The sequence below is a fragment of the Nicotiana tabacum genome, chromosome 7, assembly GCF_000715075.1.
Source record: "Nicotiana tabacum cultivar K326 chromosome 7, ASM71507v2, whole genome shotgun sequence".
Taxonomy (NCBI): Eukaryota; Viridiplantae; Streptophyta; class Magnoliopsida; order Solanales; family Solanaceae; genus Nicotiana; species Nicotiana tabacum.
In genome coordinates, this window is record NC_134086.1 from 120735395 (window position 1) to 120758782 (window position 23388).

General features: G+C 37.7%; 1 protein-coding gene and 1 long non-coding RNA gene across 3 annotated transcripts; one reads left to right on the forward strand and one right to left on the reverse strand.

Annotated features, from left to right (window-relative positions):
* Positions 1-244: 244 nt before the first annotated feature.
* LOC107792076 (leucine-rich repeat receptor protein kinase HPCA1-like) lies at positions 245-21753 on the reverse strand. Of its 2 annotated transcripts, XM_075217551.1 has the most exons (20): positions 21265-21753; positions 20968-21180; positions 16019-16139; positions 15859-15930; positions 15328-15402; positions 15170-15241; positions 12544-12705; positions 12381-12455; positions 12036-12107; positions 11871-11942; positions 11688-11756; positions 11416-11490; positions 5367-5438; positions 5070-5201; positions 4511-4983; positions 4245-4394; positions 4017-4150; positions 2096-2315; positions 1318-1550; positions 245-849 (listed from the first exon to the last, which is right to left on the reverse strand). In XM_075217551.1, the coding sequence occupies exons 2-20, from the start codon at positions 21056-21058 to the stop codon at positions 364-366; spliced, it is 2856 nt and encodes a 951-aa protein (XP_075073652.1). In that variant the 5' UTR covers positions 21059-21180; positions 21265-21753; the 3' UTR covers positions 245-363. The 2 variants fall into 2 exon arrangements, with proteins under 2 accessions (XP_075073652.1, XP_075073653.1); XM_075217552.1 differs by lacking the exons at positions 20968-21180; positions 21265-21753 and having other exon boundaries at positions 16044-16137.
* On the forward strand, positions 18371-20266 carry LOC142161837 (uncharacterized). The gene is made up of 3 exons (XR_012693505.1): positions 18371-18611; positions 18944-19010; positions 20000-20266. It is a non-coding gene; the product is annotated as an uncharacterized LOC142161837 (long non-coding RNA).
* Positions 21754-23388: the final 1635 nt, after the last annotated feature.

Genomic DNA, 23388 nt, shown 5'->3' on the forward strand with positions numbered 1-23388 from the left:
ACCTCATGCACATTTAATCCTTGATGAAATTGAATGCTTTTAGTAAATTTCTTGTAACTAATTATGCAATGATCTAAAACAATCCTCATGTCAAAGACCTAAAGGTCCTAAATTGTTTGCACTTGTTGACATAGCTGCAAAGATCAGAGTAACAAGAGAACTCTGGATTTTGTTACAGTTCCAGAGTTACAGAATTCATCTGTAGTCCTGTACGCTATGATCTAACTTCTTTTTCCATCAAAAATTGATATAAAGATCCCTGAATCTCAAGAAGCCATATATAACTTTGACTTCAAATATAAAACAGAAGAATCAGTAGTACCAAGCAAACAAACAAACAAATGTGATTCATAGTTATACACCTTAGTAACTTCCAGTGGTGTTCCGCACGCCAACATCAGGAAATTTACCACTATAATCAAAAGCCTTGTCATTATAAAAATCGTCAAGACTGACTTGAGTTGTGTCTTCAAAGCTAGTTGAAGTGAGGGCTTCATCTGTATACTTGGTCAAGCTGGCCAGTTCAATGATATTCTCAATTTCTTTTACAACCTCACCCATGGAAGGCCTCTCGGCCCCGGATTCATTAACACATCTCATTCCCAATGTAAATAGTCTATCAGCACCTTCGAGTTTTGAACCTGGACCTATTCTTGGATCTATTAATTGGTAGAGCTTGCTGTTATCTTTTGAATCATATCTGGTCTCTGCAACCAGTCTCACAATGTGTTTTCCTCGTTCTATTGGAGCTCTTGCAGTTATCAGCTCAAGCAACACCACTCCATAGCTATATACATCACTTTTCTCGGTCAACTGTTGGCTCATGTAATATTCAGGATCCAAGTACCCCTACGTAGGAAACTTCTTAGAAAATGGGATTTTGAAACAGTATGGATGGTGCATTGTGGAATTGTAAATGTTTTTTGAAATCAAGATTTGCATATATACGTTAAACAATGAATAACATGTTGTTACTGTTCTATTGTTTCTTTTCATCTTCTTAAGCCGGGGGTCTATCAGAAATAGCCTCTCTACCCCCAGGGTAGGGGTAAGGTCTGCGTACACACTACGCTCTCCAGACTCCACTTGTGGGATTATACTGGGTTGTTGTTGTAAACAATAAATAACATGTAATGACTAATCTTTTATTGGATTCGAAATGATCTTTCTTCATGTTGTTCAGTCATTCATGGTCAGGAATATTAGCTTTTGTGCTATCCAAACGCCTTCAAATTTTACGGTTTAACATAGGCAAATATATAATGATTGTAATGCATCTCAAGTTGATCCACTAAAGTTTGAGGTTGTAATACTCACCAATGTACCTTTGACTTGAGTGGTGACATGTCCCTTGTCATCGTCTTTCAGAAGTGATAGGCCAAAATCAGCAACTTTAGCAGTTAAATGGTCATCCAGCAAGATGTTATTCGACTTAACATCCCTGTGTATTATGGGAGGATCTGCAAGCTCATGCAAGTATGCCAAACCTCTAGCAGCATCAAGGGCTATCCTAAGTCTCCTTGTCCAATACAATTGGATTTTTGGCTTGACTGCAAGATCCATATGCAGATTAAGAATTACCAAACTAAACTTGTATATATGCCCAAAAACTGTCCTATATACTTTCCTATGCACATTTTTGATATTAGAGATATTTCATTTCAACTTTGCTAGAGAGGCTAGAAAACGTAGGAATCTCTAGCATATCCTACAACAATCACATATTTGAGTACCCATTTTATTCGTGACTAGAAGAAAATCCATGAATCATGATAGTGATGGAGAGAGTTTTGGTTGGAAATATTCTTGGAGGAGAATGGCTGAATATCAATATACAGTAACAGGCCCAATAAAGGAGCTGAAGCAATATAATGAATCCAATTTTACACAAAGATAAATGAAACACTTTACACTGTATGAACAGGACAGTTCACCGGACAGATCAGTATTGTTTTAGTGAAGAAATATTACTTTCTCTTTCTTATTTGCCAGATTAGTCTGGACTTTGCATCTGTTCCTCTGAAGCAAACATATGAAATGATGAAGGAAGGGATAAATATTCTTTGAAGGCCATTGAGAAAAGGAGAAGAATTACCTGAGAGACTTTCCCTTAGTGTACCCTTTGAAATGTACTCATAGACCAGCATTTGCTCGCCTTGCTCATAACAAAATCCAACCAGTTTTACAACATTCTTATGATGAATTCTTGACAATAGTTCAATCTCTGTTTTGAACTCAAATGCTCCCTGCATTGATCCATGTTGTGCTCTTTTAATTGCAACTACCTCCCCAGCAGTAAGAGTTCCTTTGTAGACCTGTTGATGTTACATGTATCAATCTAGACAAATTTGACATGCTACGAGAAAAAGTAAAACGAGTGTGAAAGATGCAGTGTTGTACCATGAAATGCATATGTCAGTCATGAAGAACGATCAAGATATAATTCTAGATGACTGAACGTCAGCTATTAGTGAATTTCAATATTTTAGAAATGCCTTGTAGCTCCTAAATTGCTGCTGAATAACATAAACGACACGGGTAAATCATATAGGTGGGTGCTAACAAGTATTTTAAAAAGTGTGGGCATAAGCTGAGGCATAAGCTCCGAGGTACGGGGCGTAAGCCCCATGGGTATTTAATTTTTAATATTTTATAAAATAATATAATTACAGTAAATATTTATAAATCGGTAAAATTAAATAAAAATTGAAGAAAACTATCAGTATGTGAAAAATATATATAGATGTGCTCCATCCCCACAAAAAGAACTAGTCAAAACAATTCATATATGGTACTTAGAAGCACAAGTAACTTGAGTTGAAAAGAATAAAGTTTTCTGCATGGAGGAACAAAAAGGATGACTAACCTGCAATTTGAGCTTTGAACTTGCTGCTATGAAGGAGAATGGAGTTCTCTTTGTGTTTACAAAAAGAAAAATTGACTATTCGTTGCTTTTGGGAGATAGTAGCAGACTAGCGGACAAGATAAAGAATTGAGAAAGACCATAAATTAGGGTTTCTATCAATAAAAGAAGTCTTGACTTTTAGATTTAATGTTTCAGTTCCTTTTTAAAAATTTTGAGTAATTACAAGCTGAATTTTGAGAATTTGGGTATTATGAAGGACTTATTGAGCAAATTTTGTTTTAATTTGAAAAAGTCTCTGGGGCTTACGCCTAACTACAAAAATGCGCCTCAACGCCCGGGGATACGCCCCGAATTTCTGGGCGTAAGCCTCTTGAAACTTTCGCCTCACACCATTGCCTCGATGCACCTCGCCCCGGGGCTCGCCCCAAAAACGCCTTTTAAAATACTGGTGCTAACAACAACATACTTAGGCTAATTATTTAGGTCTAGAAAATAACTATTTCAGCAGCTGAAACCAACCACAGAATAAACCAATGAACCAAGAGATTAATATCCTTATTGCCTTTGGCTTTTCATACACCAAGAAATACCTCCTTGCAGTGATCACTAATTTTGAGTTTGCAACATCCTCGTGGCTGAATAAATCTTTTGATGATGAAAAACTGTGAAATGAATCTTAGACTAGTTCAGTTCATAATCGTGGCTAGAGGTGAAAAAATGAGGAAATACTTTTAAATTGGAAAAAATATAAGTAGTTAGTTGTTGAGATCACTTCAATCACTTTAAGCCACCACCTATTTCTCCATATAGGCAAGCCGTACTTTTCTTTGAAATATGCTGAATCTGTAGAAGTCTGCAATCCCACATGCAAGATGTTAATGCCATATTGACATATAACTATTGCATTCAAGAAATTTTCCTCATCACCTGCTCCTTGCTGTATAGCAGATGTTTTCTACGTCTAATTATCCTAATTTAGTGTCTAAGCAAGCTACATGTTTAGTTGAAAGTTGGAGCAAAGATCAAACAGGTCAAGCGTCTATGACCTTCTTTGCATTTTAAAATGGTAGTTAAAGTGAATTTATGCCACTATATACGCTAAATATGTGCTGAACTTTAAAGCAGGAAAAAAAAAAGAGAAATTGTAAACCTTCCCATAGCCCCCAGATCCAATGCAGTTAGATTCTGAAAAATTGTTTGTGCACTTCCTGATCTCTTCAAATGAGAACCATCTCGCTCCTTTAAGTTGTGGAACAGCACCACTCTTATCACGGTCCCAAGTTTCTGTATTCACATGAAGACACCATTGGGAAATTAAAAAAAAACACTTAAAAGTTAAAACAACAATGTAACAGAAGTGCCCGGATCTAAGAACTACCAAAAGGATTACTGCTATGACCAGCTCTTTTTGCTATCTTTCTCTGGTGAAAAGCATAAAGACCAGCACAAAGTGTTAAAAGAACAAGCACTGCACCACCAACCGATGCTCCAACAATGATGCCAGTATGTGATGACTTCTTCATTTTGTCTAAATTAAAAAATGTACAAACTTGTTAAGCTAGACAAAAATTGCAAATCTATCCAGGAAAGAATTTGAGAAAAGAAGAGCCAAAAGATAAAAACTTTTAAACCATGTTCAGTTACCTGCAAAGCAACAATAGCTTTCAGAAGTAAAGAAGAAGGGTCCAAAATATTGGAGTTGGAAAGGATTCCGGTTAAGCAGGAAACCAATGGAAGAAATTGATGTTCGATTGAAACTGTTCTGCGTTGAAGGAAAGATTTGTGCTTCAATTTGAAGATATGAATAAACATCAACCGTTGGATCACTTAGAGAAACTGAATCCACAGGAAGCCCATTGGACAAAAAGGCAGACATCATAGAGCCAGCAAGGGTTGTAAAGTAGCTCGAGTTCTCTAAATTTGAGAAGGACAAGGAAAAGAAATGCAGTGTCCCAGTGAATGGATATAAACATTTGCATGTAGGACTTAGTGTTTTGTCTGAACTGCAAGACATTTCTGGACAAGTCAGAGATGAGGAGAAGGAATCATTGGAAATCTGAACTGAACAGTATTTGGCTGTTGCTCCTGTTCCATCACAAATAGGGTTTCCAGAAAGCCTACAAAATATAATAGAACATTATTCCCCAAGACAAAAGAATGTGCTCTAATAAAAGGGTTAATAACATAGAAGTAATTTGCTCACGATATATTCATATTGTATTCTGTTTTCTGAGTGAAGTCCTTGATAGAATTATTTCGTAAATCAAGTGTTAAATTATTCCCATATCTGGTCCCAATGTCCAATGTTCCACTGAGATTGTTGTTGGCTAATCCTCTGCAAATATGAAAGCAAATGGTCGTCAAATATAACAAATGTGCTTTAAGAGAGTATTGTATACCGGAAGGCCGAGTTGTAAGAAAAATATATGTTACACTGATTTTAATGAGTTAACTTGCCCTGACTAAATCTAGCGTTAGTATGGAATAAGTTCAAACTTACATAGTCTCCAAGTTAGGAAGGCTAAATAAATCAACAGGGATTTGTTCTTGCAGTGCTGTGTCCTCCATATATCTGTTACAATGTCCACTAAAGATTAGCAGCAAATAACCCCAGAGATCAAAATTAAGGCAACTCAAATGAGGAAGCACACAAAGTAGTTTTCTTGTTTGAATTATCCTTAGATTTGGATATATGCAGCTTAACAGCCAGCTCCTCCCTTACAGGATTTGTAGACTAGTATTGTTTATGCTTACATTTACAATTTAGATTTCCTCAATGGATGCATAAACAAAGAGTGCTACCAAAACAATCTAAGACAGTAGCAAGAGTACTCGAGATTTGAATGCCAGAGGTGAGTCAGTTTAGCCATAAAATACATAAAGATAATGTAAGAAAAAAAGTCCATCTTTTCGATATGCTTTTGTTTCTCCAATTCTAATAAATGGCTTGTAGAGAAAAAGTTGTATTGTGGAATAGCATATCCTGGAACCTATTGTTGTTTCTTTGCACCAGCAAAGGGAAGGAAACAAGAGAAGGGTTAAATGGGCCCTCTGAATTCCAGCTATGTGCTGTGCGGCTCCCATGAAGCAAATGAAGGGAGCTCCTCAAGCTTCCGGATGAGCTTACACTTACTGTCAACCTCTCTGGCTAGTAGGTGGGCGGGCTAAGTTCCCTACTTAAGAATCAACTCATAAGAAATTATACGTTGTTGTGAGGATTTTGTTAGGGTGACTACTACTAGGCTAGATACTTCTAGCTTCTATATAGGCCATTCCACAAGACTTCACTTCAGAGTGGGCACATCTTCCAACAAGCGAGCACCAAGTCAAATGTATGCAAGTAAAGCAAAGTAAGACCAGAATACAATTTTCCATCCAGTTTCCTAAGAGCTCTATGCCAGTCAATTGCAGTTAAGCATGCCTGTGCTATTCCAAAGCAGGATTAGGTTTCTTGATAGGCACATTAGAGAAGGAAAGTGTTGAAGTTGTCAAACTCCCACATCGGTTGGGGAGAAAAATTGTTGGGATTTTTCCCTTATAAAAGGAGGCCTAATGTTTAGGATTTAAATACACCTCTCATTTGCCTTCTTATCTTCTTAAGGCATTTGTATCTTCTCTCTTTAGTATTATTTCACTTGTATTTTTGGAGTGAAATAAAATATTGGTTGTGTCCGAGGAAGTAGGCAATATTAGCTGAACCTCGTAAATTCTGGTGTTCTTTTATTGTTGTCTTATTGTCTTATTTATTATTTGGTGGCTGTCATAAATTTTTGGTATAGTAGTTGTGACTCATTCACACTATATACATTTGGCTTCCGCAACAATTGGTATCAGAGCCAAAGTACTGTCTAAGTATGCTCTGTGGTTGCAGCATAGTCTGATCTTCCACATCAGAAAAGATTTATCTTGGTACTGTGTCAAGGTTCTGTCTTAGTATGCTCTGTGGTTGCAGCTTAGTCTGATCTTCCACACCAGAAAGGAAATAATCTTGATTTGTGTCGTCAGCTATTAAATAATATTCGTGTCAAAAATGGGAGACAATAAACAAGAAGAATCTACATCAAGTGTCAACAATACGTCATCATTGGCATCTTCGCTTATGACAAGAATTGTGTCAAATGCGAAATTTGCGGTAGAAATTTTTGACGGGTCAGGACATTTTGGGATGTGGAAAGGCGAAGTTCTAGATGTCCTTTTTCAACAAGGGCTAGATCTTGCTATTGAAGAAAAGAGACTAAATGCTATTGGAGAAGAAGATTAGAGAATTATCAATCGTGTTGCTTGCGGTACCATTCGATCCTACCTTGCTAGAGAGCAAAAATATCCATACACGAAGGAAACTTCTGCAAGTAAATTATGGAAAGCACCGGAGGATAAATTTTTGAAGAAAAACAGTCAAAATAAATTGTACATGAAGAAGAGACTGTTTCACTTCACCTATGTTCCTGGTACCACGATGAATGAACATATCACCAGTTTCAATAAGTTGGTCACAGATTTGCAAAATATGGATACAACTTTTGATGATGGTGACTTGGCCTTGATGTTGTTGGCGTCACTTCCTGATGAGTACGAGCACCTTGAAACTACTCTACTCCATGGAAATGATGAAGCTTCTCTCAGAGAAGTTTGTTCGGCTTTGTACAGCTATGAACAAAGAAAGGGAGAAAAACAGAAGGGCGGAGAAGGAGAAGCACTGGTTGTGAGGGGTCGTCCTCAAAATCAAATGAGGACAAAGAAGGGAAGATCCAAGTCAAGATCTAAACCCAGCAAAGATGAATGTGCCTTTTGTCGAGAAAAGGGGCACTGGAAGAAAGACTGTCCGAAGTTGAAGAATAAGGCCAAACATAACAATGGAAAGGCCATTATGGATTCAAATGTAGCTGATTGTGATGATTCAGACTTCTCATTAGTTACAACAGAGTCATCAACATCATCAGACATATGGTTGATGGACTCGGCTTGTAGCTATCATATGTGTCCCAACAGGGACTGGTTCGTGGAATTTCAAGAAGGAGAATATGGAGTCATCCACATAGCGGATAACAGCCCTCTACCTCATATGGCATTAGTTCAATAAGATTAAGGAACCATGATGGAATGATCAGAACATTAACAGATGTTCGATATGTACCGGATTTGAAGAAGAATCTCATCTTTGTGGGAGCCCTAGAATCAAAAGGGTTCAAAATCATTGCAGAAAATGGAGTGATGAGAGTATGCTCTGGTGCACTAGTGGTAATGAAGGCTAATCGGAAGAACAATAACATGTACCGTTATCGTGGTAGTACAGTTATTGGGACAGCAACAGTGACGTCCAGTGACGACAAAGAGGCAGAAGCAACCAGGCTATGGCATATGCGTTTGGGACATGCTGGAGGAAAATCCTTGAAGACTCTATCAGATCAAGGATTGTTAAAAAGGGTAAAGACTTGCAACTTGGAGTTTTGCGAGCATTGTGTCAAAGGGAAACGGACAAGGGTTAAATTTGGTACAGCAATCCATAATACTAAAGGCATTTTGGATTATGTACACTCTGATGTTTGGGGTCCTTCCAAAACACCTTCATTGGGTGGGAAGAACTATTTTGTAACCTTTGTTGATGATTTTTCCCGAAGAGTGTGGGTGTGTACAATGAAAAGCAAAGATGAAGTGCTGAGAATTTTTCTCAAATGGAAGACGATGGTTGAGAATCAAACAGGCAGGAGGATCAAGTGTATTCGCACAGACAATGGAGGTGAATACAAAAATGATCATTTCAATAAGGTCTGTGAAAATGATGGCATCGTCCGACACTTCACTGTTAGACATACACCACAACAGCATGGAGTGGCAGAACGTATAAACCGGACCTTGTTGGAGAAGGTACGGTGTATGTTGTCCAATGCTGGCTTGGGCAAAGAATTTTGGGCTGAGGCAATTACATATGCATGTCACCTCATTAATCGTCTATCATCTGCTGCTATTGATGGCAAGACACCATTTGAAAAATGGTATGGAAAGTCTGCTGTAGATTATGACTCTTTGCACGTGTTTGGCTCAACTGCAAATTATCATGTGACAGAGTCAAAATTGGATCCAAGGGCAAAGAAGGCTATTTTTATGGGAATTACTTCTGGAGTCAAAGGATATCGCTTATGGTGTCCTATGACAAAGAAAGTAATATTCAGCAGGGATGTTACCTTTGATGAATCTGCTATGGTAAATAAGATAACAGAAGATACCAAACAAAATAAAGGTGCTTCTAAGCAGGTGGAGTTTAAGGGAAAATTTATTTTTCCTACACAAGAAGCAGAGGAGGAAACAAATGAAGATTATCCTCTGGAAGAAGAGCCAGTAGAGGAGATTCCAACTCAGGAACCTCAACAACAAGTTGAATCAATAGCAACCAGCAGGCCAAAAAGGACAATAACGAAACATGTTCGTCTCATAGAGACGGTTGCTTGTGCAACCTTAATTGTAGTTGATGATATTCCTACCACTTATAAAGACGCAGTCCAAAGTTCAGAAGAAGATAAGTGGAGGATTGTCATGAATGATGAAATACAGTCCCTTCATCAGAATCATACATGGAGATTGGCCAATCTCCCGAAGGGAAAGAAAGCAATTGGGTGCAAATGGGTATTTGCAAAGAAAGAAGGATTTCCTAACCAAGAAGATGTTCGCTACAAAGCAAGATTGGTGGCCAAAGGATATGCTCAAAAGGAGGGAATTGATTACAATGAAGTATTTTCTCCAGTTGTAAAACATTCCTCAATTAGAATTATGTTGGTTTTGGTAGCACAGTTGGATTTGGAACTAGTTCAGATGGATGTAAAAACTGCGTTTTTACATGGAAACTTGGAGGAGGAAATTTACATGACTCAGCCAGAAGGATTCAAAGTTGCTGGAAAGGAAAATATGGTGTGCAAACTTGAAAAATCGTTGTACGGATTGAAACAATCTTCTAGACAATGGTACAAAAGATTTGACAAGTTTATGTTGCGGCAAGGGTACAAGAGAAGCAAGTACGATCATTGTGTGTATTTGCGCAAGCTTAAAGATGGTTCATTTATATATCTTCTCCTATATGTTGATGATACATTGATAGCTTCCAAGAATTCGGAAGAAATTGATAAGTTGAAGATTCAACTAAAGAAGGAGTTCGAGATGAAGGATCTGGGTGAGGCAAAGAAAATTCTTGGCATGGAGATAGTAAGAGATAGACGTTCAAAGAAACTCCGTTTATCTCAGAAAGAATATTTGAAAAGAGTACTACAACGTTTTGGCATAGATGAAAAGACTAAGCTAGTTAGTACTCCACTTGCTCCCCATTTTAAGCTAAGTACTACTATGTCGCCAAAAGATGAAGCTGAACGAGAGTATATGTCAAAGGTACCATACGCAAATGTTGTTGGTAGCTTGATGTATGCAATGGTCTGCACGAGACCTGATATTTCACAAGCTGTTGGAGTTATTAGCAGATATATGCATAATCCAGGAAAGGAGCATTGGCAAGCTGTGAAGTGGATTCTACGGTATATTCATAATACTGTAGATGTTGGGTTAGTTTTTGAGCAAGAAGACAATCAGTCTGTAGTTGGATATTGTGACTCAGATTTTGCGGGTGATCTGGACAAACGAAGATCAACTACTGGTTATGTGTTTACTTTTGCAAAGGCACCAGTTAGTTGGAAGTCTATTTTGCAGTCAACAGTTGCTTTGTCTACAACAGAGGCAGAGTATATGGCTATTACAGAGGCTGTGAAGGAAGCAATTTGGCTTCAAGGATTGCTAAAGGAGCTTGGTGTTGAACAAAAAGGTATCATAATTTTTTGTGATAGTCAAAGTGCTATTCAATTAGCGAAGAACCAAGTTTATCATGCAAGGACGAAGCACATTGATGTTCGGTATCATTTCGTACGAGAAATCATAGAAGAAGGTGGAGTCACACTGAAGAAAATTCATACTACAGAGAATCCTGCTGATATGCTGACAAAAGTGGTGACTGCGGTCAAGTTTCAACATTGTTTGGATTTGATCAACATTGTTGAACACTAAAATTGAAGATGAAGGCACAACCAAAATTTGTTATTAAGAGAAAATTGAAGATGTGGAATTTTGCCAAGGTAGAGATTTGTTGAAGTTGTCAAACTCCCACATCGGTTGGGGAGAAAAATTGTTGGGATTTTTCTCTTATAAAAGGAGGCTTAATGTTTAGGATTTAAATACACCTCTCATTTGCCTTCTTATCTTCTTAAGGCATTTGTATCTTCTCTCTTTAGTATTATTTCACTTGTATTTTTGGAGTGAAATAAAATATTGGTTGTGTCCGAGGAAGTAGGCAATATTGGCCAAACCTCGTAAATTCTGGTGTTCTTTTATTGTTGTCTTATTGTCTTATTTATTATTTGGTGGCTGTCATAAATTTTTGGTATAGTAGTTGTGACTCATTCACACTATATACATTTGGCTTAACAGAAAGTTTGTATGTTATCCAATCTCAGGGTACTACTTGATTTAACTCTGTTTGTGTGTGTGCACATGGGAGAGAGGTGAGAGAAAAATACATTGTTTTCAACTGTGGGAGGCTTGTTAACCATTGTGGGATGCCTGATGCATTGAAACTATTGTTGCTCATGCCCCTGCAGATAATAGGAATAAAATAATATAGTAAATGGATCATCATAGGATATCACATCCTTGCCAAAAGGAGTCACTCATAAATAGAATAAAGAATTTCTTTGATGAGAACTTTAGAATCCGTCACAACAGAAGTTTACCAACTTTCGACAAGAACTAGTATATATTTCACAGATATAGAACCTAAACACCAACTTACACATAGGTTAGCAAGTTCATTCCTGTAAGGTCAGGAATTGATCCATTGAGATTGTTACTGGATAAATACCTGAAACAATATTAGAAAAAGAGACATTATCGAAATAAAATACTAATGGCATGCTGAATCAACATCAATGGATAAGCAGAAATAGATTAGGTGTCTCCTCTGTTGAGTGCATACAGCTCATTGAGACTTGTAATGTTGGTGAGGTTGGAAGGGACAGATCCACTGAGGGAGTTCCAGTCCAGCCGCCTGTAGCCATGACAAGAAATATGATGAAAATAAACTCAGACTTCAGGGCAGAAAGTGCACGAGCAAATATCACTGGCAACACAAGGAACTCACAAAATTTCTAAGTTCTGCAGACTTCCCAGACTCTCTGGAATTTCTCCCATCAGTTGGTTGTGATCTAAAATCCTAATCAATAGAAAAACCAATATTATCAGTGATCTAGAGAAAAAACACTTGTGTCCTGGCAGTTTCTTATGCATTGTTCCCAGCGGCCAAAGGACACAACGAAAGAAGCAAAAACATACATTCTTACAACTTTCTGATCAGCTTGGAAGTGATAAAGGTTTATGTATCATTAATCATTTCCTCAAAAGATTTAACGAACTTAAGTAAATCAAGTTAACTAGATATATTGGTTTGATAAAATGAAATATACACTTAACCTGCCTACATACTCACACATGTTTCAGCTTCATGTTTGGACTGAAGAGTTGAGATTGAATACGGCCAGAGAGCTGATTTTTCGACAAGTGACTGCAGGCAACGAATAAAACTTTACACAACTATTAAGGAAGAGAGAAAGACAAACGAAAAAGTTATATCTTGTAGAGAGGCTACATACAGGTGTCTGGTATTAACCAGCCAATCCAAACCAGGTGTTGAGCCCTTTGAGACTGGGATGGTACCACTAAGTTTATTGTCACTAAGATCAAGCCATGACAACTTAGATAAATTGCCAATTGATGGTGGAATTGACCCAGTGAAGCTGTTAGAAGTTAGAGATCTGTGAAAAAGTTAAGACAAGAAACTAAGTCCACACGAAGCTGACTGCTAAAAAGAAGATATACCAAAGACTCTTAACAAAGATGAAGAATGCAAGCTAGACATTGAAAAAGCTTTTGATCAACTCAACTGGTCCTACCTCTTCTCCATTCTAAGACAGATGGGTTTTGGTGAAAGATGGATCACATGGATCAGGTTTAGCATCACCACAGTGAAGTATTCAATTTTGGTGAATAGAAGCACAGTTGGGTTTTTTTTCACCACAGAAAGGGCTCAGACAAGGAGACCCCCTCTCCCCCTTCCTCTTTATCTTGGCCATGGAGGATCTAAGTAATATGTTGGACAAGGCCAAGCGGTTGAATTGGCTGGATGGTTTTAATGTTGGTACAAGGAACACTATTAATATTTCACACTTATTGTATGCCGATTACACTCTTATATTTTACGGAGCAGATAGATCTCAGGTACTCCACCTGAACCTAACCTTGCTCATCTTTGAAGCATTGTCAGGGCTTCATATCAACATGCTAAAAAGTGTGATATACCCTGTCAATGAGGTCTCAGGCATAGAAGAACTGGCAGGAATTCTTGGTTGTATTCTTGGTTGTTCGACTGGCTCATTCCCAATCACATACCTTGGATTACCCCTGGGTTCCACATTTAGATCAACATCTACTTGGGATGGGGTGATTGAGAAGTTTGAGAAAAGGTTGGCATCATGGAAGATGCAATATTTGTCAATTGGTGGAATATTAACATTGATTAACAGTGTACTAGACAGCATTCCAACTTACTACATGAAACTATTTCCTATTCCCAATAAGATTCTGAAACAGCTGGATAGGATCAGGAGAAACTTCCTATGGGAGGGTAATCACAAGTTTAACCTGGGCACTTGGGAGGGCTGGGCATAAAGGATTTGTCTCTACACAACAAATGCTTACTCATGAGATGGTTATGGAGATACACACAAGAGGACTAACCTCTCTGGAAGGAAGTAATCAAGGAAAAACATGGGGTACAAAATCATTGGTGCTCCAAGCTGTCTAGATCCCCACATGGTGCTGGCCTAAGTATATGCAAACTTAAAGATGAATTCGTCCAGAATACCCAACTGGTGGCAGGCAATGGTATGCATATCAGGTTTTGGAAGGATAAGTGGCTGAATAATACCATTCTGATGGAGGAATTCCCAAGCCTCTTTCTATTAGCATGTGAGCCAAACTCCTCTGTCTCTCAGAATTGGGCAAACAACACTTGGGACATGCTTTTCAGAAGGAACCTACAAGACTGGGAAATTGAAGAAGTGACAGACCTGCTTTCCAGAATAGAAAGCCACATGATGAATGCCCAGGCAGCAGATAAGTTAAAGTGGAGCAGTGCTGATGGTAAATACTCAGTGAAAGCAGGCTATGCAAACTCATATGTTCCTAATGACATGATTGATGACTGGCCATGGAAGTTGATATGGAAGACTAATCTCCCAACAAAGATCAAATGTTTCAGCTGGACAGCCCTCTATGGAGCATGCCTCACACAAGACAATCTTAAGAAAAGAGGCTTCCAGATAGTCAATAGACGTTACATGTGCCAACAGAGACTTGAATCTAACACCATCTATTTTTACATTGTACAGTTGCTGCTGACTTATGGAATATGTTTTTGTGTATTTTTGGTATTAACTGGGTAATGCCGCATAACATTAAAGAGGCCTTTGAGTGCTGGTGTAACTAGAGAGTTGGTACGGCCATCAGGCCAATCTGGAAGATGATTCCTACGAGTATTTTTTGGTGTATATGGTCAGAAAGGAACAACAGATGTTTTGAAGGTTTATCAACTCCAAATCATTCCCTCAAGGCTAGATGTCTTTTGTATCTTTATAGTTGGCATTACCTTTCCCCCTTAGATTCTCCTGACAACTTTTTGAACTTCGTTAGCTCCCTGGTACTAGAATAGTCTTTTTGTAATTGAGTTAACAGTAACTTTTGTATTATTATGCATCTTCTTGATGCCAGCAATGAAATCTATTATTACTTCATCAAAAAAAAAAAAGACTCCTCCCTCTTTGTAATCTGCTTATGTTTGTCACTTGAATTTACTGAATCCCCCTCCGGCACATTCAAACTATAATCTAGGCAGGACGTCTTACAATGTTAAATTTTAAATCTCTGCTTTATAACCGACCCTCCATAGGCAAACTTTTGTTTTTGAAGCAAAGCCAATCTTAATAAGGTTCAATTCACCCTTCCCATGAACTGAACCTAATTCGATTGGGACAAAAGTATGCCAACATTGATAGGAAAAGCAAAAGAAATTTGTTAACCAAAGTTGTACTTAATGCATGAATAATAACTCAGTTGCCATAGCTGAAGAAACACAATTGAACTCTGGTTAGTAAAGAGGAAGATATTAATGATTAAAACTTCAGGTGAACAAATGGATAAACTGGAAATGTAAATCCTTACATAAAGACCAGCTGCTGCAGAGAACCAATTGATTCTGGAATTTGACCAAAGAAGCTGCAACCAACTAAGATTCTGCATAAAAGGACCAGCTTCTGAAGTCAGGATTGATACTACAAGTTGTGTAGGATATACTTGAGTCGCCATTTAAATTCTCTTACAAAGTTGTCAAATTCTTCAAATTTCCAATTGATGATGGAAGAGTTCCTTTCAGTCCAACATTATTCGAGAGGTCCCTACACCAAATTAGTTACAATAAGAACAAAGCAAAATGATATCCGTTTGAATAGGTTAATTTGGGGTAAGAGGAGGATTAAAACTAATTAAAGAGTATGTTCAAGCAGTGGATATCCTCTAATCCAAATGGCAGAACTTATTCCTTTTAGTTGTGAAAAAAAAAAGATTTATCTTTCATATGATGTGTATACTCCTTAAAAATACTTACAAAAATCAGTTTGCGATGAGGAAGGGATGAGGCCAGAATTATATAATTAGCCAAGATAAAAACATGGATATTGCACTCGTTTGTTTTTTAGCACTATCTGCGGATTCTTGATGAATTTTACTTGAAACTACAGTTGTGCTTCAGATGACAGTTGGAGAAAGAATTATAGATGAACTAAAGATGATTTCGGAATCTTATTGTCGATATCTGAAGAATCAAGATAGAAATATAGAAATAAAAGACGTACAATATCTGCAATGCAGTTAATGATGAAAGATCTCCAAACTGATTGCCTTCCAAGCCCATGCCTGATAACTTTCTGTGGATGGAAAGTTAAAGATAACTATAAGGAAGGGAAGATAGACGAACTACAAAACAATCAGAAATTGCAAATATCAAGGATATACATCGAGGTTACACGCGAATCATTACAGATAATTCCTTCCCAGCTGCTACCGCAAGGATCTGACCCCTCCCAATTTGGTGGCAAGTTATTCCAGCTAGATTTGATAGCAAATAGTGCAGTGGCTGCACAATGAAAGGAATTATAAATGGCTTCTACTGCTGTACTATTAAAAAGGTAGATATTTCACATACACTATTCGTAAAACTCAAGTTAAGAAAAGCACAACCCTCTTAAGCAAAATAATTTTACAAGTACTCCAATCCAGTTATTCAACTGATAATCCATGAAAACAAAGCTAGACAGTATAGCAGCTTGTTCCAGTGTAGCTAACCTAAACTCTACATCTGCATTGCTAACTTTGAGTATCTTTATGATTGACTAGTAATTTGCTCAACCAAACTACCAGAAGAGAACATTTCAACTTTTTTTCCTATGTTCTAAATTGGGGGTAAAGGCAGAAAGAGATCCCGGTAAAGAAAACACCACTCTGAATACCTCTGAAATGTACTTAATTTTGAATGAAAAATGTTGTCTAACATTTCACCCTACAGCTGAACAAGGAATTCTGATATAAATACATCTGTAACGACCCGACCGGTCGTTTTGAGCTCCGGCGCGTCATTCAGCAGTTTGAGGCCATGAGCGGCTTCATCTCAGGTATATTGACTTGTGTGTATGGCCAGAATTAAAATTCAGGAAGTTTGGAGTCAAATCTAAATGGAAATTCTCATTTTGAAAGCTTAAAATTGAAGAAATGAACTAGGATTGGAATTTTGAGTAAACGACCTCGGAATTGGGATCCGAAGGTTCCAGCACGTTCGTATGATGATTTCAGACTTGGGCGTATGCCCAGATCGGGTTTTGGATAACCCGGGAGCGTTTTGGCGCCTATTGTGGAAGATAGCATTTTAGAAGAAATTGCATCAGTTTGGTTTAAAATGCATTTCAGTGTTATTGATGTCCGTTTGGGATTCCGAGACTGGGAGTAGCTAGGCGGTAGCATATCGACAAATGTCATTATTGTTACGCCGACCACCAGGTCGTGAGGCTTTCCCAGGGGATGTTTTCTATTTACATTCCCGTCTCTTAGAAAGAGCGGCTAAACGATCGGACCAGACAGGCGTAGGTAGCTTGACCGCCTTACCCGTCATTGAAACACAGGCTGGAGACGTATCGGCCTATATTCCCACCAATGTGATCCCCATTACTGATGGACAAATCTGTTTGGAAACAGAGCTCTTTTATCGCGGAAACCGTATGGTGATTCTGGATTTGGGAGCACGATCGGAAGTGAATTCGTAGGTCCGTAGGTCATTTTGGAGCCGTTCGGCTAAAGAGGGAAAATTGAAGGTTTTTGAGAAAATTTGGCCGGAAGTGAAAATTTTGATATCGGATTCGAAATGCGAATTTTATGGTTTGGATAGCTTCGTTAGGTTATTTGGGACTTAGGAGTGTGTCCGGAATATTTTTGTGTTGAAATATATGAATTATGTGAAAAATTCGAAGAATTTTGATATTTAATGTTGTTAAAGTTGACTTTGGTCAACATTTTTGGTAAATGGACCCGGACCCGTTATTTTTCGGTCTTGAAAGGTCCATAGAAAAATATGGGAGTTGAACGTGTTTCCGGAATCGAATTCCGAGGTCCCAGGCCCGAGAAATGAATTTTTTCGTGAAATTGTTTTCTGAAAATGTTTAAGGAAAATGAAAATGAAATTTGATCAGAAAGTAATGGTATCGGGCTCGTATTTTGGTTCCGACGCCCGGTACAGGTCATATATGTTGGTTAAGCGCTTCTTGTAAAGTTTGGTTACAAACGGACGTTGTTTGACGGGTTTCGGCCTTAAATTGGAAAATTTGAAAGTTTATGAAATTTGAAAGAATTCTTGGATTTAAGGCTCAAATCATTGATTTTGATGTTATTTTGGCGATTTGATCGCTCGAGCAAGTTTGTGTGATGTTTTAGAGTCAGTGTTCATATTTGGTTTGGAGCCCCGAGGGCTCGGGAGTGTTTCGGAGGTGTCTCGGAGTGATTTCGGACTTAGGAAAAATTGCAGAAAATTGCAGAAATTCTGCTGCGAGTAGTCTAGTTTGGAAGCTCAAATCTTGTAATCTATAAGAAATCAGAAAAAGTGCAAAACACAAAAGTTGTAGCCCATACATTCAAGTTTTCGGAAAGTTAAACCATTCGCGATTTGGATATCATCTCAGAAAGTTACGATGGATCGAAAAGGGCTGCTGGAGCAATTTCGGCAGAATTTACGATGCACTTTAGAAGCTCATATCTCGGGATATATAAAGAGTTATGTGGTGTACAACCTATCAAATTAAAGATCTTTGAGTCTAGTTTCTAAATCTTCAAACCGTTTGTCATTTGGATATTTATACAAGACGTTATGAGTGTTTAAACAGAAGGTGTCCGACAAGGAACAATAATAGGATGTACAACTTGTATAGCACAAGTGCAAGATACAACTCGACGTAGCACATGCAGATTCTTTTATACACGGATTTAGCTCACTTTTCTTCATTTCTTCAAAGTATGGATGATTTTTGGGGAGCTTCAAGAGGGGATTTTCATCACCAATGTGAAGGTAAGTTATCCCCACCTATTTTGAGTTAAGTACATCAATTATGTATGGATTTGAGCATGAAAATTGTAGAAAAATTGAGGATTTAGGCCTAGGGATTTGAAAATAAGATTTGGTGATTTGAGGGGTCAAATGAACTCCGATTTTGGTAAATTTTATATGTACGGACTCGTGGCGAGACGAGGAATCCGGTGATGTGACTTTCGTAATTTTTCGAGAAGTGGGCCCGGGGCTCGGGTTTTGCTAATTTCGGGATTTTCGACATTTTTCGAGTCTTTTCGATTGGGTTATATTCCCTTAGCCTATTGTGACGTATTCGTTGTGGTTTTGACTAGATTCGACGCGCGAAGAGGTCGATTCAAGAGGAAAGGGCATTGCGGACTAGTCTACGGCCGGTTAGAGGTGAGTAATAGATGTAAATGCTGTTCTGAGGGTTTGAAATCCCGGACTTTCACATCGTAACGCTATATTGAGGCGTGACACGCACTCCATGGCGAGTGCGGGGTTCGGATACTATTGGGGATTGTGACTTGGTCCATCCCGTGTGATGTTTATACTATACTGGTGATTGATACACATACTTCATTGATATTACGGGGCTTGATGCCATGTTTGGGGCCTTGTGCCGATTTGTAAAATCCTTCGAGGATTGATATTACTGCTTAGCATGATTTGCATATCATTTAATTTCAGTCCAAGGTTTTAAATGTTGTTTTGCAAACACAACCATAATTCTAAGTGTTGAAAACTTAAATGATATTTTTAAATGTATTCCGGGCTGGGAACTTCTGTTTTGTAAATGCCCAAGGGGCTTATTATATTATTTTCTGGACTGATTATAAAGTGACTTGAAACAGTGGTAACAATGACACTGTGTGATATACTTGAAATAGTGGTAACAATGACACTGTGTGATATACTTGAAACAGTGGTAACAATGACACTGTGTGATATACTTGAAATAGTGGTAACAATGACACTGGATGATATACTTGAACAGTGGCAACAATGGCACTGTATGATATAAATTGGTCAGGTAACAATGGCTGACCGGTCAGGTAACAATGACTGACCAAGATATTGCGCTTGGGCTGTAGGAGCCCCTCCGGAGTCTGTACACACCCCCAGTGAGCGTCGTCGACGATAAATAAATATGGATGGCTCGGGCTGCACGCCGCAGTGGGTACTGGAATGTACCATCATATGCATTGCATTGCATTCATGTATTTCTATTTATACTGTTGTTTAGCTGCTCAGTTCCATATGTTGCTGTATATTTGGATTTTAGCTTACTTTGTGTATTTACTGGATTTTCTTATCTTCGGACTGTAGTTACTTTTATTACTCACTGGGTCGGAGTACTCACTTTACTCCCTGCACCTTGTGTGCAGATCCAAGGCAGTCTCAGGCTCAGTAGATCCAGTTGATCAGCAGATCCAGCTTCTGGGAGTATCGAGGTAGCTGCACGGCGTTCGCAGCCATTGATCTTCTCCCTCCTATCCTATCTCTTTATTTCCGCATTATCAGACTTTGGATATACCATGTATTAGGATGATATTCTGTATTCTAGAGGCTCAAATTCGTGACACCGGGTCCTAGTGAGATTATATTGTGTATTTTGTTAAATTTTTCGGTACTTTAATCTTGCTTAATTGATATTTCTTTCCGCTATTTTTTATAAATTGGGTTAAGTGTTGAATAATGGTCGGGCTTGCCTAGTAGTGTGTTGGGCGCCATCACGACCGGGATTTGGGTCGTGACAACATCATTCAGTCTTCAATGATGCTAAAGAACAGTGATGTTCTCTTATTTATCGTTTCATAATAACTCAGTTTTATCCCTTCCTGTTGCTTTATTTTGGTTTCTTTTTCCTTGTACTATCTTCCACTAGCATGCATATAGTAATCAATCACAAAACAGTGCCAACAGTGGCAATCAGCAAGAACTATTGGCTGCGGATCATAGGCACTTCATAGTCCTTCCAACACAAGCTTAAATACAAACTGAACTAAATAGTCAAATCAAAATTCAGCCCCTACAAATGGGGACATCGAAGAAAGTAAAGCAATAGGCTTTGTTTAAATTCCATAAATGGAATAAACCATGGTGCAGGATGGAGTATGAAAGTTCCTTGTTTCTATTCCATGAGTCCCTAGTACTGCACAAAAATCAGCTGTTTGTACTTTTGAGCTGTTAGGAACTTGGAATATACTCAACTATAGCTATTAAGTTCCGGGTTGTAAGACTCAATAACTACCAAACCTGAAACAGTTCACCAGTTTGCGATGATGTGGATAATAACCATGAAAAAGAAGAAAGTGCATATCAAGTAGTCTGATAAAATGGATAAAAGCCTTACCATCATTGCTGTTTGTTTGTCCCAGTATAGCCAGAATTTGGGATGCAAAAATTAGGAGGAAGACCTGACTTCTTGAACCCATTTCCATCATAGCAAAACCCCTTGCTTGAAAATCCAAAATCCCAATGCTTTTGTTGGAAAGTCCTATACCTCAATGCAAGCCTTGTAAACAACGCCGTCCTAATATCCAGCAAGTTATCATTGACCTTCCCGCTGCATGGACAAAAGAATGAGTCCAAGAAAATATGTTGAAAACTAAGTCAGGACAAATATAATAATGAGTTTGCAGTATATTACAATGATTCCTCAAGCCAACAATAAGAACAAGCCAACAAGAAGAAGGTTTCTTGGTAAGAATCAAGAACTTTGACCGAGTATCCGAACCCCTTGTCTTTTGCTGATTTCATCATCCTTAAAAACTAATCATAAAGGGGAAGAATTTAAAGAGTGCAAGTAAGAAATATTGTTGTTTAATGTAAGCAAGAAAACAAATCTTTTCTTTATTTTTGCTATACAACGTATGGGAAAGAAGATGATTCATCTGCTGACAAATGAAAAAGAGGACATATTCTTCTATCTAGGATTGAAACTTCTGGGAGATAAAGATGAGAATAGTTGAATAATCAAATATCTAAAGTGACCGCCTGAGGCATTAAAATAATAATGCCACAAGTGGGGTACCCAGGAAGAAGAAGTAGAAGCAGAACAAGAACTGACGCCAAGGCAAAGGTTGACATTCGAAGAAGTCGGAAGTTATTTCATCAGATTTTGTGAAATTACTGAAAATTATGTTTGCCAACTTTGCCATTGTGAAAATATGGACACTTCTCCGTTGACGTTCTTATATATAGATTACAAAACTCATACCCGAAGGTTTAAGGTTAGACTATCCGAATGACAGTGCCTTCAAGGGGTGACTTATTCACCTTTATAGTATGGGCCTAACTCACGTTAAAAAACTTACCAGCATTCAATATTTACACCAATCTATATTAATTTACTATAATTAAATTGTAAATGAGAATATGTATGAATTTAATTATAATTTAGTGCTAAGAGTGTATAGAGTTTGAGATTTGTGCCATGTATTTATTCGGTTGATGTATAAAAATTATCGCACTCAATATTTACACCAAGTCGATAAGCAAAACATATGTATTTCACGGTCACACTTACCAACTTAGGGGTGATCTAATAGGCCTAAGATTGTTTGGTTTGCTCTAAAATTAATTTCAATATAGAATTTCAGCATATATAATAGGAGTAATATTTTTGGGTTCAACATAAACTTATGCAATACAATTAATATATGCATAACTACTAGTACGGTATATGATTTTAGATATAAATCACTTTATTTAAAGCAACGTTTAATATGTGGTATTAAACTCTAGGTATAAGTCATGTAAGAATTTATGTATTAGGTTATGTGATATAATAATATGTTTGTATTGAACAAAGAAAGGATTGGCCAAAGAAGAGGGAAAAGAAAAAAAAGAAAAACTTGGTCTAATTTTGTAAAATTTATAATGCGTGAATTTTATGATGTAAATAATAATATGTGAATTATTATAAGGTTAATAAAAATAGATGTATATAGGTTGTGACTTGTGACACCAAAATCAAGAATTAACTTAGGGACATTTGCATCTATACCCACTTTTTGAGTCACGTTTTAATTTGTGTCCGCTTTGCAAAATAAAATTGCAAGCGTACCCACTTTTTCGCGTAACTTCAGCATACGGGGCTGAAGTAGCAAAGGAAATCACGCAAAACTTTAGCATTCTAGTAGACGGGTCTGAAGTAGCAAGTGTGCTGAACCAAGTGTGCTGAAGTTTTTGTTCGTAATTGCACTAAATAAGCTGAAGTTTTTTGTGCTATATTCATTGTTTTTGTCATTAAGCTTTTTCAGAAACTTCAGCACAAGATGCTGAAGTTATTTAGTTCATTTATAAAAACTTCAACACTAAATAAGCTAAAGTTTTTTTTCTCCTGGATAAGCTTTTTCAAAAACTTCAGCAGAAGATGTTGAATTTAGTTCATTTGTAAAAACTTCAAAACTAAATAAGCTGAAATTTTTTTGTCCTAAGTGAAATTAGTACTTTTCTTTGGAAGAGGAAATGCTCTCTACAACACCATCACTGATCCCCTCCTCCATTCCTCCCAAACCACCAGATTTAGCACCCATGCCAACTACTGATGAATCAACTTTGATCCCAAACACCATTCCCCATGATTCTAATCCTTCCTTCAAATCGATCCTTCTATCAAACTCCCTTGAACACCCCATCTTCATTCATCTTTCAACCATCCCCAGGGAAATAGAGATGGAAAATAACTCTGAAGCCATGGATCAAGACCAGCAAAACCAGAAATAAGATTTACAAGTAAACCTCTCTTCAGAGGAACTACAACGTATCT